Below are 12,605 nucleotides of genomic sequence, written 5' to 3'. Positions count from 1 at the left end.
TCTTTCCTTTTCCCCACCTTCACGCACTAAACACTCTGAGCCGCATCATGCACAAAACACTTAGTAGCCAATTTTTAAAATAAAATTCTTTCTTTAGTTGTTGGTTCACAAATTATCTTAGGATGGTTTCTATTTTTTAATTGTTTAATTATTTATTTGATTTCTAAGACTATAATCAAGGGTGTGAGATACTAAGGCCACAACTGTGTTTTGAATTCAGCTTCTAAATTCAGCATGTCACTGCACTTCTCTTCCAACATGATGTTTACTTTGATTTTTCAGTTTCTTGTTATGATTTATCTCAACTCTCACCAGAAAGGATGTCCAAAACCACCAAAAATCTTTGTCAGGCCACCAGTGTTCTCCTCACCTGCTCTACTGTCTTTATTATGTAGATGTAACTACATCTATATTGACAGAGCTATAGATTCATTCACTTGGGAATGAGTGGTCTTGATGTATAATTGATCTCTCATCCCCTCTGACGGTACTTTTTTTCAAAGTTGAAAAGTAAGTTGCTTTGTTATTTTGGGGACATGAAAGTATCATTCAATTTCAATTACTGTCTTGGGTATGAGTAATACTGCAAGCTTCTCCAAATCCCATGGAAAGAAATGAAAAGTTTAGTAACTTAACCTGAAAATTACAGTTATTAGGGAAAAAGACAACCAGAAGGTTCAGAACTGTGGAGAAGTCTATCAGATATGAATTTAAAAATCCATAACTGGCAGAGAAGTATAACTTTTATCATTCCAGTTCTCTGTGAAAGGGTCAACTTCTGCTATGTGCCCAGGATAAAGCTTTAAAAAAAAAAAATCAGAAAATACTAAAAAAGAAACACAGAACTCTAATTTTCCAAAATACTTTGAGAAAACATAGGCAGCTTAAAGCTCTCTGTGCACATTAAACTCATCTACTTCATTTATTTGATTTCTAATCTGTTTGCTTGTATTGTTATAACTTCATGCTTTTGTATCTCGGTGCTTGCTGGTGGGATTTGCAGGCTGGTGACTGCCAACTCGCTCTCCTCTCCCTCACCAATGCCCCTGAGTCGAAATAATCTGCTGCCACCTATTGGTACAGCTGAAGTGGAACATCTGAGCACTGTGGGGCCACAAAGGCAAATGGTATATCTTTCTTATTGCATTTCCCCATGTGCTTATTATAAAACGTTATGGGCAGTAATTTTGCAGGATTTGTGCTCTGGTCTTGATTTATACTATATTTTGTCAAAAGTACAAACTGAGTTCTAATACATGTCGGTGGAATTGGAGCTGGGGGCTGCCAGGGTTGATGTAGGACATGCCCAGCTCCCATTACAAGTACGAGTAGTTTTAACTGTTTCTGTAACTTTTGTCTCTGCAGAAACTCCATGGGGATTCTAGTCGAGCTCGAAGTGCGGTAGTAGATGAGCCTAACCATCAGCAGCCCCAAGAGAGGCTCCTTTTACCTGACTTCTTCTCTAGGCCCAACACAACTCAGTCATTTTTGGTAGAGTGACGTACTTCCTATATGGTCTTGATAGTTGGGGGATGAAATGGTGGAAAAATACTAGTTTGGCAGACTTAAGACTTTATTTACTGGCTTACTCAACTCCAAGAATAAAAGTTGAGGTTCTAATGGTAGAAACATTGTTGTAAATACATTTTGTTGAAATTCTAACTGGTCCCTGCTGCTCATTCTTTTGTCAGCAAAATGCCTTATACAAAAATTACAAATTCTAAACAATTTAAAGTTTAAATATTTCTGAGCACAGGCAAAAAATGTTAAACCACAGTGCATAACAGATCAATATTATTTCATTGTCTAACCCTGCTCTTATGGAGATACATCAAAAGTGGTATCAGATTATGATGAGGACTAGTGGATGAGAGAGGACTTTTTTTCCACTGGTGTTTTAAATGCTGACACTGCCTTTCCACTTAGTGTGCATTTACTGGCCCTTTTACTTTTAAGCAAGTAATGGAAGAAACCTGGTTGGAAGACAGGGGATCATATGCTGACCTTGCCATTTGTAGGCCAGAAGCTCCAGCAACCAGGGGCCTCACATCCTGCACCAGTTTTCAGGACGGTGGTGTTTGCAGCTCACTCTTCCCAAGTCATGACCCTTGAACTGTATCAGTCTAAACCACTGTACAATCTTTTCTTCTACTATAAGAGTGGTGAGAATAAGTGAATGAGACTTTGTAGTTTCCTAGGACTGCCATAACAAATGACCACAAAATGGGTGTCTTAAAACAAAGAAATGTGTTCTCTCAGTTCCAGAGGCTAGAAGTCCAAAATCAAGGTGTCAGCAGAGCCAAGCTCCCTGTGCAGGTTCTAGGGAAGAACCTTTTCTCACCTCTTCTTAGCTTCTGATGCAATCCTTGGTGTTCCTTGGCTTGCAGCTGCATCACGCCAATTTCTGCCTCCATCTTTACATGGCCTTCTTCCTGTGTGTTTGTGTCCAAATTTCCTTTTTTTTTTTTTTTGTTTTAAAAAATATGACCGGTAAGGGGATCTGAACCCTTGACTTGGTGTTGTCAGCACCACGCTGTCCCAAGTGAGTGAACCGGCCATGCCTATATAGGGATCTGAACCCTTGGCCTTGGTGTTATCAGCACTGCACTTCCAAGTGAGCCACAGGCTGGCCCCAGGTTTCCGTCTTCTTAGAAAGATACCAAACATCGAATTTAGGGCCCACCTTAATTCAATATGACTTCACCTTAACTTGATTACATCTGCAAAGACCCTATTTCCAAATATGGTCACATTCACAGGTTCCAGGTGGAGGTGAATTTGAGGGGGACACTATTCATCCCAGTAGACCTCATAAAGCTTGACTTAGGGGGGAACTTACTGCACAGAAGGGAAAAAAGAAAAAGTGAGCATTTCTAGCTCTTGGGGTGCAATGTGAATCCCAGAAAGTTTGAGAACTTCTATTGGATTTGTCTTATAATTTGATTCAGGACATTTGTTTAGCTATGTTTGATTATATTCTATAAGCTAGATTATCTCCTATCAAACATATAATTTTTGGTTGCTTTAGGAATAAAACTGAACACATAAAAACTTTTCAGAATTTCTTTCTTGTAAGTTTATAATAACAAAGTAAAAATTACTTAGTCATTTCTCGCCCATTTGCTGTCATTAAAAGGAGATGAGCTAAGTAGCTCAATGGCCTGGTGCTGCCAGACAAGCGCTCTGCTCCTTGCTGTTTTCATCTAGACTAGGGGTCAGTACAATTCACAGGCTATTTGGCATACTGCCTGTTTTTGTAAATAAAGTTTTATTGGAGCACAGCCACCAAGCTCGTTTATTTATGTACTGTCTATGGCTTCTTTCACACCACAACAGCAAAGTTGATTAGTTCACAAAGCCCAAGATATTAACTGTCTGGCTCTTTACAAAAAATAAGTTTGTTGACCCTTGATCTCTAGAATATTGGGGCTTCGTGAGAAAAAAAATCCTTAAATCTCTTGATTCCAGTGCCTTGATGGGAACTGAGGGACATTTTTTATTCTGGAAGTCCCAGCAGGATGGCATTTGTAGCTCTCTGATATTTGCATTTTAATATCTTAGTCATATCTTTACATCTTTAAATTCCTTGAGGTAATTTTTGAAATGTTTGAGTTTCATAAAGCTAAAAAGTAAATGTAAAGTTAAATTCCAATACAGTGGTAAAGTCATGGATATTTCAATGTTACTGAAAAGGCTGGTTCTGTTTTTAATAGTCAGCAGGCAATAAAGAGTAATCAGATAAAACTCCCTTGGAAGCTAAGTGAAATATTAAACCATATGGATTGTTTATAAATGCTAAGATTTTCTTAAAGGCATATTAATAAAGGTGTAGAATTTGCAATTTTTACAAGTTAACAAATGGCTTTGTGGGCATCTGGCTTGGGATTTTCTACTTGGAATTCAGCCAACTTGCACTCAGTCAACTTTTCCCTCAGATTGGCAGATGATGCCTTTTACATTGCTGTTGACTTCAAGGTTTTCCTTTGTAAACCTGCTAAAGGGTCCTCTTTTGGGAGAAGTTGCGTTGTAAGAAGTGTCTCTCTTCTTTCAGGCAGATACGCAGTATGGTCATTCACGCACACTTGAGTGCCCTCATCAGGCCCGAGCTGGCAGGGGATCTGCAGGTAAAGGTGGGGCTACAGCTCTTACTCTACTAATAGGTAGATGTTAAGGCTCTGCCTTCATCTTATTTTTTTTTTCCTGCACTTAGTCTTCCCTTCCTCCACATTTTTTGTACTTGTTTTCCTACATCTTTGTAAAGATCTCAAGTTCATTTTGGAAGATGGGGTATAATAAAAAGCAAGTTCTGTTGCTCAGAGCCCCAAAATTCCAGATTTTTCATACCATGTAAATTATCTACCCACTTCTCTGGTAAACTTTTTTATCTAAAAAATTTTAAGCCAAATAAGTCATTTTCATATATAGGAACAAGGCATGAATTTTATTATGTAAGCTAAATCCATATTCCTATAGATTAAACTGATTTGGTCAGCTAATCTGTTAAGCCAAGGTAAGAAAAATCCTAAAATGACAGGATATGCTGAATCTGATTCTGTCCCATTAACTTTTTTAATCTCTAAGTTATACTGTAGATTGTATTAACAAGTGATGAGAAAATTTAGGGATCTTAATTCTTCCTATGATAGCCTTCTCACCACTGTCAGGGTCACTGTCATTATGTTGTAGGTTAAATTTAGAAATAAATGGCAGTTGAAATGTTTTCTGTTAATGATAAGATTAATCAGCAGTGCAGTAAAAACTAATCTGCCTCAAACCATTTTGTGGCCCAGGTGATTTCTCTTAGTTCAGTTCATAGAAGCATTGTTTGGTAGTCTTTGCTTTTATCAGAGTCAGTTTTCAGATCAATCCTCAAAGACAAGCAAGGCTGCCTCTGACCTACAGTTATTAGTTCAGCTACACTGACAGTCAGGTGTAATTAATTGAACATTTAGTTGGGTGAAACAGCTTGGTCCTTTTTAATTAGTGGGCTCTTCTGCAAAACTAGGCTACTGCTTTCATATTTTAGGAATATATGGTTTTTCTTTCTACAGGATAAAAAATGTAAACATGGTTTCTATTGCTTTGGTAAATATATACCTTAAATTTGGAGACTGGGACTAAATAGTAAAGTCCAACTGATTATTGGATCAAAAAAAGCCCTGAGATATGAACTTGAGATTTATTACTAAATCTAGAATACTGGGCCGGCCCGTGGCTCACTCGGTAGAGTGCGGTGCTGATTACACCAAGGCCACGGGTTTGGATCCTATATAGGGATGGCCGGTTTGCTCACTGGTTGAGCGTGGTGCTGACAACACCAAGCCAAGGATTGAGATCCCCTTACTGGTCATCTTTTAAAAAAATTAAAAAATAAAATAAAAAATAAATCTAGAATACTCATGTTTTTCTGTGTCTGACAGGTCCTCAGTTACATGGGTCTACAAAATCTCAGAGCAGAGGTGGACCAGTCTCTAGAAGCAGGCAGGGACCATAGGCCAAATGAGAAGAACCTATCAGGCTACAGGAAACACATGGGAAGATTTCAGGAATCAGTGTTCAGACATCAAGTGATGCAAAGCTTATATGCGAGATCAACTTGAAACCATCTTCATGAAGAGGTATTTGGTTAAACTGACTGAAGAAAACACAACAGAGTATCTGCCAAAGATTACATGGGTACTGTTTCTCTCTTCAGCTGTCTTCTTTGAGCAAAAGTTAACCTATTCCACTGGAAAGTAAAGTTGTATACCCAAAGATGTAACAATGAATAATTACCCCCAAATCACTGCTCATGTTGTCTGTTAACAATGATCAGTTCAATAATTATAGGATTTGATGGGATTACATGTACACAAAAAGCAGCAAATGATTGTTTGATAACAGTATCATTAGCTTCAGAATACGCCAGCTTTTATTTGTTGACTTGTGTCAGTTTTAAGTCATTTTTAGGAGATAGTGCTGTGAAAAATCTAAGTTATTCATCAAATAGATATTATTTCTACAGCTTACTCTTTAGATGTCCAGTCCTGTCAGCAGACTGAAATGGAAGGGGTAACTGAAGACATAGATGCTCAGCATCGGTGTGAAGTACCTTATGTAATTAATCATACTGCATAGTTTTTTTCAGCTAGGACAGCTCAACCTTAAAATGCCTTCTTGGTATCAGGTATGCTCATCATCTTCTTAAAGTACTTTACTGGTTATATTTTTTTCCAAATACTAAACTCACCTTTCCAGATTCTCCTGTAGCTCAAAGTCAAAGAATAATTTGTAGAATCTATTAGTGAGCCACAAAGGTGCAATTCCTTAAAAATTTAAGAAACCCTGATAAGTAGTTCAGCATAAACATATCCTAAGAGCAGCAGCAGTATGGATCTGCAGCATTCTTCTGATTTTACCAGGGACCTTTCCCTGAGGGCACTCATGAACACAGCAATGGTTTTAACTATGGCTTAAATTTATTTTAATTTCATTGAATATTAACCTTGATTATCATACCAGTTTTGGATCTTATTTTCAGGGTGGATAAGTTCAAATAATCATAAATTGGGGTAACTTTTTATTCCTAGGTGTTCTAATGCTATCATATAAAGACAGATGCTTCAAAACTATCTTCATTATATTTTTAATATAATTAAAGAATATTTTTAAACTGAAAATGTGTCATGTGCTTAACTTAAATTATGATATATAAAATTCAGTAGCAAGAGAAGGCTTGTTTTATGCATATGGTATGTTGACTATATTAGTCTACAAACTGGAAATTGTAAGTTGAACAGTCCCTAAAAATAATTCCATATATTCTAATGAATACATACCCACTCATCTAAATATAAGTGAAAATCTCTGTACTGTTCTCACAAATCAACATCATGAGTACACTATAAAAACTACTGGATCAATATGGCTTGCCTTTCAAAGTTATAGAGTGGAAGGGGGCCTCTAAGAAGTCATACAGCTCAGTCTTCACTGTGTGTGTGTGTGGGGGGGGGGGGTACACACAAGGGTACTTTTCCACCGAAAGCCAGTGCAAATTTTTTTTCTTTTCAAAATCCTGGACACATTTAATTAATATACTATTTGACAAGTTTGGATCTTACTCTTTTATAGACAAGGAAACATTTTCAGAGAAGCTCAGTGATCTAAGGACATTCAGCATTTAGAAGCCGGACTACAAAACACATCTCTAAAACCAGACTATTATAATGCTGACTACGACTTTTTTTTCCCTCTTCCCTCACATTCTAAATGATCACTGGGATCATTTAAAAAGCCCCAAGAATTTAACGATCCAGCCCACCCACCCACAACCAGGCATATAGCCAGCGCCTCGGGGGCCCTGCCTGGGAGCCTAGGGCATCCAGCTGGGGACCAGACACTCCCGCCCACAACCAGGCACACTGCCAGCACCAATGAGCAGGCCAAAAACATCACCTCCATGTGGGTGGCCCACCACAGCCACCACAGTAACCTCGGCTGCTGCAAAAGTGGGTAGACATCACAACCACCGCACAGATGGTCTGCCAGCCGCTGGAGTGCACTGACACAAGGAGAGTTGCCAGCAGAGACCAAAGAAAAGAAGAGGATGTCTCTCTCCATAAAGCCCATTCCAGAGTGACAGAAGAAGCATGTGCTCTATAATAATATTGGGGGATCTGATCACACCTTTCAGCATTGGACAGATCATCTAGGCAATAAATCAACAGAATAACTATTACTCCTGCAGAGGGAGAGAAGCAATCTAGGGTTATCAGAGGTGGGAGGGGGGAGGGAGAGGGGAATAGGGAGAGATTGGACAAGGGGCATAAATAATAAGTACAATTGGTAACAATATACATACTAGTAATATTGATTTGATCAACATATGTCAACACTGAATCCCAAAAATATGTATAATCAGTTATGATTCAATAAAAGATAAAGAAAAAAAACTCCCAGAACTTAATCATTTTTTATTTATTTAATCATATGTCTTACAAAAATGCTTGAAGTAATTTAAACACCTGTTTCTCCTAATCTTCAAGAACAGTACAAAACGTGGCTGAGTGAGACAAGAGAGAGGGTCTATTCAAAACCATTAAGACCAAAGCAAACTGGCAAGTACTTGGAAAACAGCTGTTCAGCAAGTGTTTTGAAAGTGTTCTAGCTAGGTAGAGGACCTGTTCTAATAGACACACACATCAATGAAAGCAGCACTGACAGACCCACACTCCAGACTGAGTTCCATGTACAGAAGATCCATGGAAGCGAGTGCTGTCAGGAAGCACCTCACCCTCTGCCCTCCCAACTATCAACACCAAATTCCTTCTGACTTCACACAATGTCGGGGATTTCTAGGAAATACGAAGATCAGGTTAAAAGATTCTGCTTGGTTTAGTTGATCTGAATAATTTAGGCTGGAAATACAATTTCTCTCGAGGGTTAGGTTGACTTTTGCCTTCAAATTTTCACCACACCAATTAACACCTAAGGATCTGTGAAGAGAAATTCTTATTTCTTTTCTTTCTTGAGAGCTATTTTCTTCCCTCGTCCTTTGGAAGGTTTGCAGTACTTTGCTTCCATCTGAGCCAGAAAATTGTCCATTTCTTTTTGCCGATCCTTTTGTTTTCTCTGTTTGAGATGTTAAAACATAAGATTTCAAAACTCAACACCATCCACAGAAACTTAGTGTTTAACAGGGGCTGGGGGAAGGGGAGAAGAGGAGTGGCTGCTAATAGGTATGGGGTTTCTTTTTGGAGTGGTGAAAATGTTCTAGAATTAGACGGTGGTGATGGTAGCACAACTTAGTGAATATAATAAAAAGCATTAAATTGTACACTTTAAAAGGACAAACAGCTGGTATGTGAATTATGTCTTAAAAGAAAATACCCACAACACTACATACGCTCCAAAGAAAATATTAGCGATACGAATAAGAACATGAAAAAGGGCTGTCTGGTTAGTTCAGTTGGTTAGAGCACAGTGTTATAACACCAAGGTCAAGAGTTTCAATCCCAGTACTGGCCAGCAGCCAAAAAAAAAAAAAAAACAACCATGAAAGAAATGGTGACAACTTGCCAAGTTTACCTGAACAACTGCTTTCAAGTTATCTACCCCTTCATCAAGCCCCAGCTCCTTCCTGCTCATTTCTGCTTCCTTAGCCTCTTTCTGAGCCTGAAACAGAAACTCGCATGAAACTCCATGGCAAGTAGGAAATGCTTTAAATACACCCTCTTTCCCCAAAGCAAATCTATGATAAGAGACTTTCAATTTAAGAATTACATGAATAGATAAGATAAATAAAATTACATAAACATATCCTTCATTAAAAGGTAACATTGCTAAGAGCAAGCAGTAGAGTCAGCCTCTGATTCCAACAGGCATTTCTGTTTTTCCCCATTTCTACATGCTAGAGGTATCATGGTGATAGGAAACAACACACTAGGAGAACTAGGAAAGGTTCACTTAACCAAGGATGTCCTCAAAAGTAATGCCAGGATACAGGCACTTCAGATTCCTTCTCCAGAAACCCAATTTACTACATGAGACTGGTGGCAGCCTTGTGAACAACCCTGGTTTAAAATTATTTCTCCTGAGTAATCAGAAAAACATTAACAAATTCAGTTTTAACCTCTGATTTCAAAGCCATCTTCATTTGCCAAATTTTCCTAGGGCATTGTTTCCAAAATACCACAGCATCACCTTGGGGCAACAAGTATGACTGACTATAAGAGGTTCCAACCCCTGATGAATGCTAAGTAGCCATGAATGCTGTTAATACTGCGAATGATGATACATGAGGACCTCGGTATCCCAGTAAACAAACACAGTTTCCTTGTATTCAAATTCTCTCACTAAATTCAGCATCCCCTTCCACTCAAGTTTGCTGGAAAGTCTCAAAACTATGCCATTTCCCCCTCAAACTCCAGGGAAGTTTCTTAAGCTAATACCGTATTGTTGAATACAGCTGTGCTTCGTTTCACCTCAGAAAACGATTAACACCTTCGGATAGGCTACATTTGTTTAGGCCTAAGCTGACACCTATGAACTAAAATGATGATCTTGATATACAATCCACTTCTTCCCTCAGCTCAATACAGAGTTTGCATGGCCTTTTATCTAGGCAAAACAGTCCCTTCAGATTTTCACCAAAAACAAAAAGGTCTGCTTTCTCTCTGCATGTGTCTTGTAACTAAAAGCTGTAGACCTCTTCCTGCTCCCCAGTTCAGCCATACAAAATTAAGGCACCCCAACTGCCCACCAAACATCTAAAATCTTAAACTGTCCGCTCTCCATGGAACTACTACGAAAGCCAAGTTGAGGCAATTGGTACCAATTCTAGGCAACTTTCCCAAAAGACCAGAGGCACAGATGTTTGCTTCCTTGAATCCACTCTCTCCCCGAACTTCAGCTATCCCTAAGCAACTTTCCTTTGCCATCCTCCCCCAATTTAATATGGATGTAAAGGACACACAGGCCATAATCTTTGATTCTTGACAACAAGTATTCCTCAAAGTATCGTCAGAAAGACACCTTCATCAAAATAGGCTAAAGTGTTTGTTTAAAAGTGTATATTCTGGATCCAAAGGCCCAAGAGTGTGTACTTTTAACAAGACACAGTCTCCACTGTCCTCTCCTTTCTACCCCTCAATCAAGTGAGGACCACTGTCTATCCTATGCACCTGGACTCCATTACTTTATCCCCTGAGGAATGTCTCAGCAAAGCTACAAGGATTGGTCCATATAAAAATATCTCTGTTGGGCCGACCCCGTGGCTCACTCCGGCAGCGCCGCAGCGCTCCGGCCACGGGTTCGGATCCTATATTAGGGATGGCCGGTGTGCTCACTGGCTGAGCGCAGCGCGGGCGACGCCAAGCCAAGGGTTGCGATCCCCTTACCAGTCACAAAAAAGACAAAAAATACAAATAAAAAATAAAAAAATAAAAATAAATAAAAACATCTGTTACTTTAAGATGATATTATTTAAGCAATCCATGCAGTAAAATCATCCTAAACACAACATAGTAGTAAAAATGTTTGAACTGCTATGCCCATTTTATTGGACAAGAAATATAGATGAAGTTAACTCTATTCCTAATTTCAGTGGTCTTATGTATATTTCCGTTGCTGTAAATACTGTACCCTCAAATCCTTTTTGGAAGCAGTGAAAATATAATCAATAGCATTCAAATCTTACCCTCCTTTTCCTTGCGTTCATCTTATGTTTTGATTCTTTGACAAAGGCATTATAGGATGGGACCTCCCTGGCATCAATAGCTTGCTGAATGATGTTCCTTATCCTGGGTTCCTCTGTGTACTCCACACAAAGCACAGACTCCATGATCTGATCCATGTCACCCTTGAAGTCCAGATAGGCCTGTTTAATATCAGCCAACTCTTCTTCAGAACCTTTGTATGTCTTTTCAAAAGCTTGAATGTCTTCTAGAGATATCTGGTAATAAGGGAGATATCCTTTAACTTTGAGAATTTGATTTTAAATATAAAGTATACTACTAGGAAAACGAGATTGAAAGGCTGAAATTCTTCTCCCCACGCACAAATGCTGAGTCAAACTAGTTGCAAGGAACCAAATTTTCTATTTAATTTAATGAAGCTTCGAAGGGTAGGAAAAGACCCAGATAAACATTAGGGACTTACATTTGGATGTGTAAAGTAAACCATATCCTGCAAAAAAATAAATGCTCCACTTCACTGCAACAATCACACTACATCCGGAAATTACAGGCCATTTCAGTAAGTGTATTTATATTTCAAGGCCAAACTCAAATTCCTCATTCCTACAATTCTCACAAAATGCAAGGCTTTAAAGGCATTCAACAGAAGTCTGCTGACTGAATGATGAGATAGAAACCTCCTGAGTCCCTTACCTTTTTAAAGAGTAACCTCCAATACGCCTCCCAGTCCCGGTCCTGGCTGAGCACAGCAGAATCCTCGTCCACTGTTCCCTGCTCATCGTACACTGCTCTTTGCTCCTTGTCACTTAGAACGGAATAGACTTTCCCTAGGATCTGAGGGAAAATAGCATCCAAAAGTCACCTCTGCATGTCCCACGGAAACCACGCCGCGAGAAACATCGGAAAACGCGAGGCCGAGATCAGCGCGCTCCCCCGGGACGGTCAGAAGACCGAGAGAGGCCCGGCGGCGGTCCGTATACCTGGAAGCGGCGGGTGGCGTCCTCCTTGTCGCCCTGGCTCGCCCGGTCCGGGTGCACCTGCAGGGACACCTTGTGGTAGCCGCGTCGGATCTCGCCCTCCGCGGCCTCGCGCCGCACGCCCAGCACCCGGTAGAGGTCGGCGGTGCCGAACGCTTCCTCGCACAGCTCCAGCAACCCCATGCCGGGAGGGAGGGGCGGCCTCCGCGAAACTGGCCGGCCACAGCGGCCCCGGCTCGAGTTCCCGACCAAAGCGCTTTCTCTTCCCGCTAGAAAGCTCAGGGCTCGGGCGTCACAAGCGGCGCAAAGGGAGGAGCCACGCCGCGCAGCCGTGCTTTACGACGGGCGCAAAGTGGGGCGTGGCCTGCGGCGGACGGAGGAGCCGGCACTTCACGTCCCCCAGAGAAGAAGCTCCTGTTTGCGGAGAAAGCGGATGTGGCCCGGGTCCACCACA

General features: G+C 40.2%; 2 protein-coding genes across 8 annotated transcripts in view; one reads left to right on the top strand and one right to left on the bottom strand.

Annotated features, from left to right (window-relative positions):
* The window catches only part of FAM149B1 (family with sequence similarity 149 member B1), a 70,178-nt gene extending 63,582 nt beyond the window's left edge, over positions 1-6,596 (top strand). For 3 of the 7 annotated variants that reach the window (XM_063102185.1, XM_063102180.1, XM_063102179.1), the window contains 3 exons: positions 1,004-1,127; positions 1,366-1,491; positions 5,421-6,596. In XM_063102185.1, the coding sequence (XP_062958255.1) occupies positions 1,004-1,127; positions 1,366-1,491; positions 5,421-5,600 (430 nt within the window). In that variant the 3' untranslated portion in view covers positions 5,601-6,596. Of the gene's footprint in view, positions 1-1,003; positions 1,128-1,365; positions 1,492-4,051; positions 4,131-5,420 lie in introns of all 7 variants that reach the window. The other 4 variants (XM_063102182.1, XM_063102181.1, XM_063102184.1 and 1 more) reach the window with 4 other exon arrangements.
* A 1,355-nt stretch (positions 6,597-7,951) lies between these two features.
* On the bottom strand, positions 7,952-12,463 carry DNAJC9 (DnaJ heat shock protein family (Hsp40) member C9). The gene is made up of 5 exons (XM_063103003.1): positions 12,155-12,463; positions 11,868-12,008; positions 11,177-11,431; positions 9,067-9,153; positions 7,952-8,610 (listed from the first exon to the last, which is right to left on the bottom strand). The coding sequence occupies exons 1-5, from the start codon at positions 12,332-12,334 to the stop codon at positions 8,491-8,493; spliced, it is 783 nt and encodes a 260-aa protein (XP_062959073.1). The 5' UTR covers positions 12,335-12,463; the 3' UTR covers positions 7,952-8,490.
* Between the last annotated feature and the right edge of the window lie 142 nt (positions 12,464-12,605).

Source organism: Cynocephalus volans, chromosome 7, assembly GCF_027409185.1.
Source record: "Cynocephalus volans isolate mCynVol1 chromosome 7, mCynVol1.pri, whole genome shotgun sequence".
Lineage (NCBI taxonomy): Eukaryota > Metazoa > Chordata > Mammalia > Dermoptera > Cynocephalidae > Cynocephalus > Cynocephalus volans.
This window is presented reverse-complemented; position numbering and strand designations above follow the sequence as displayed.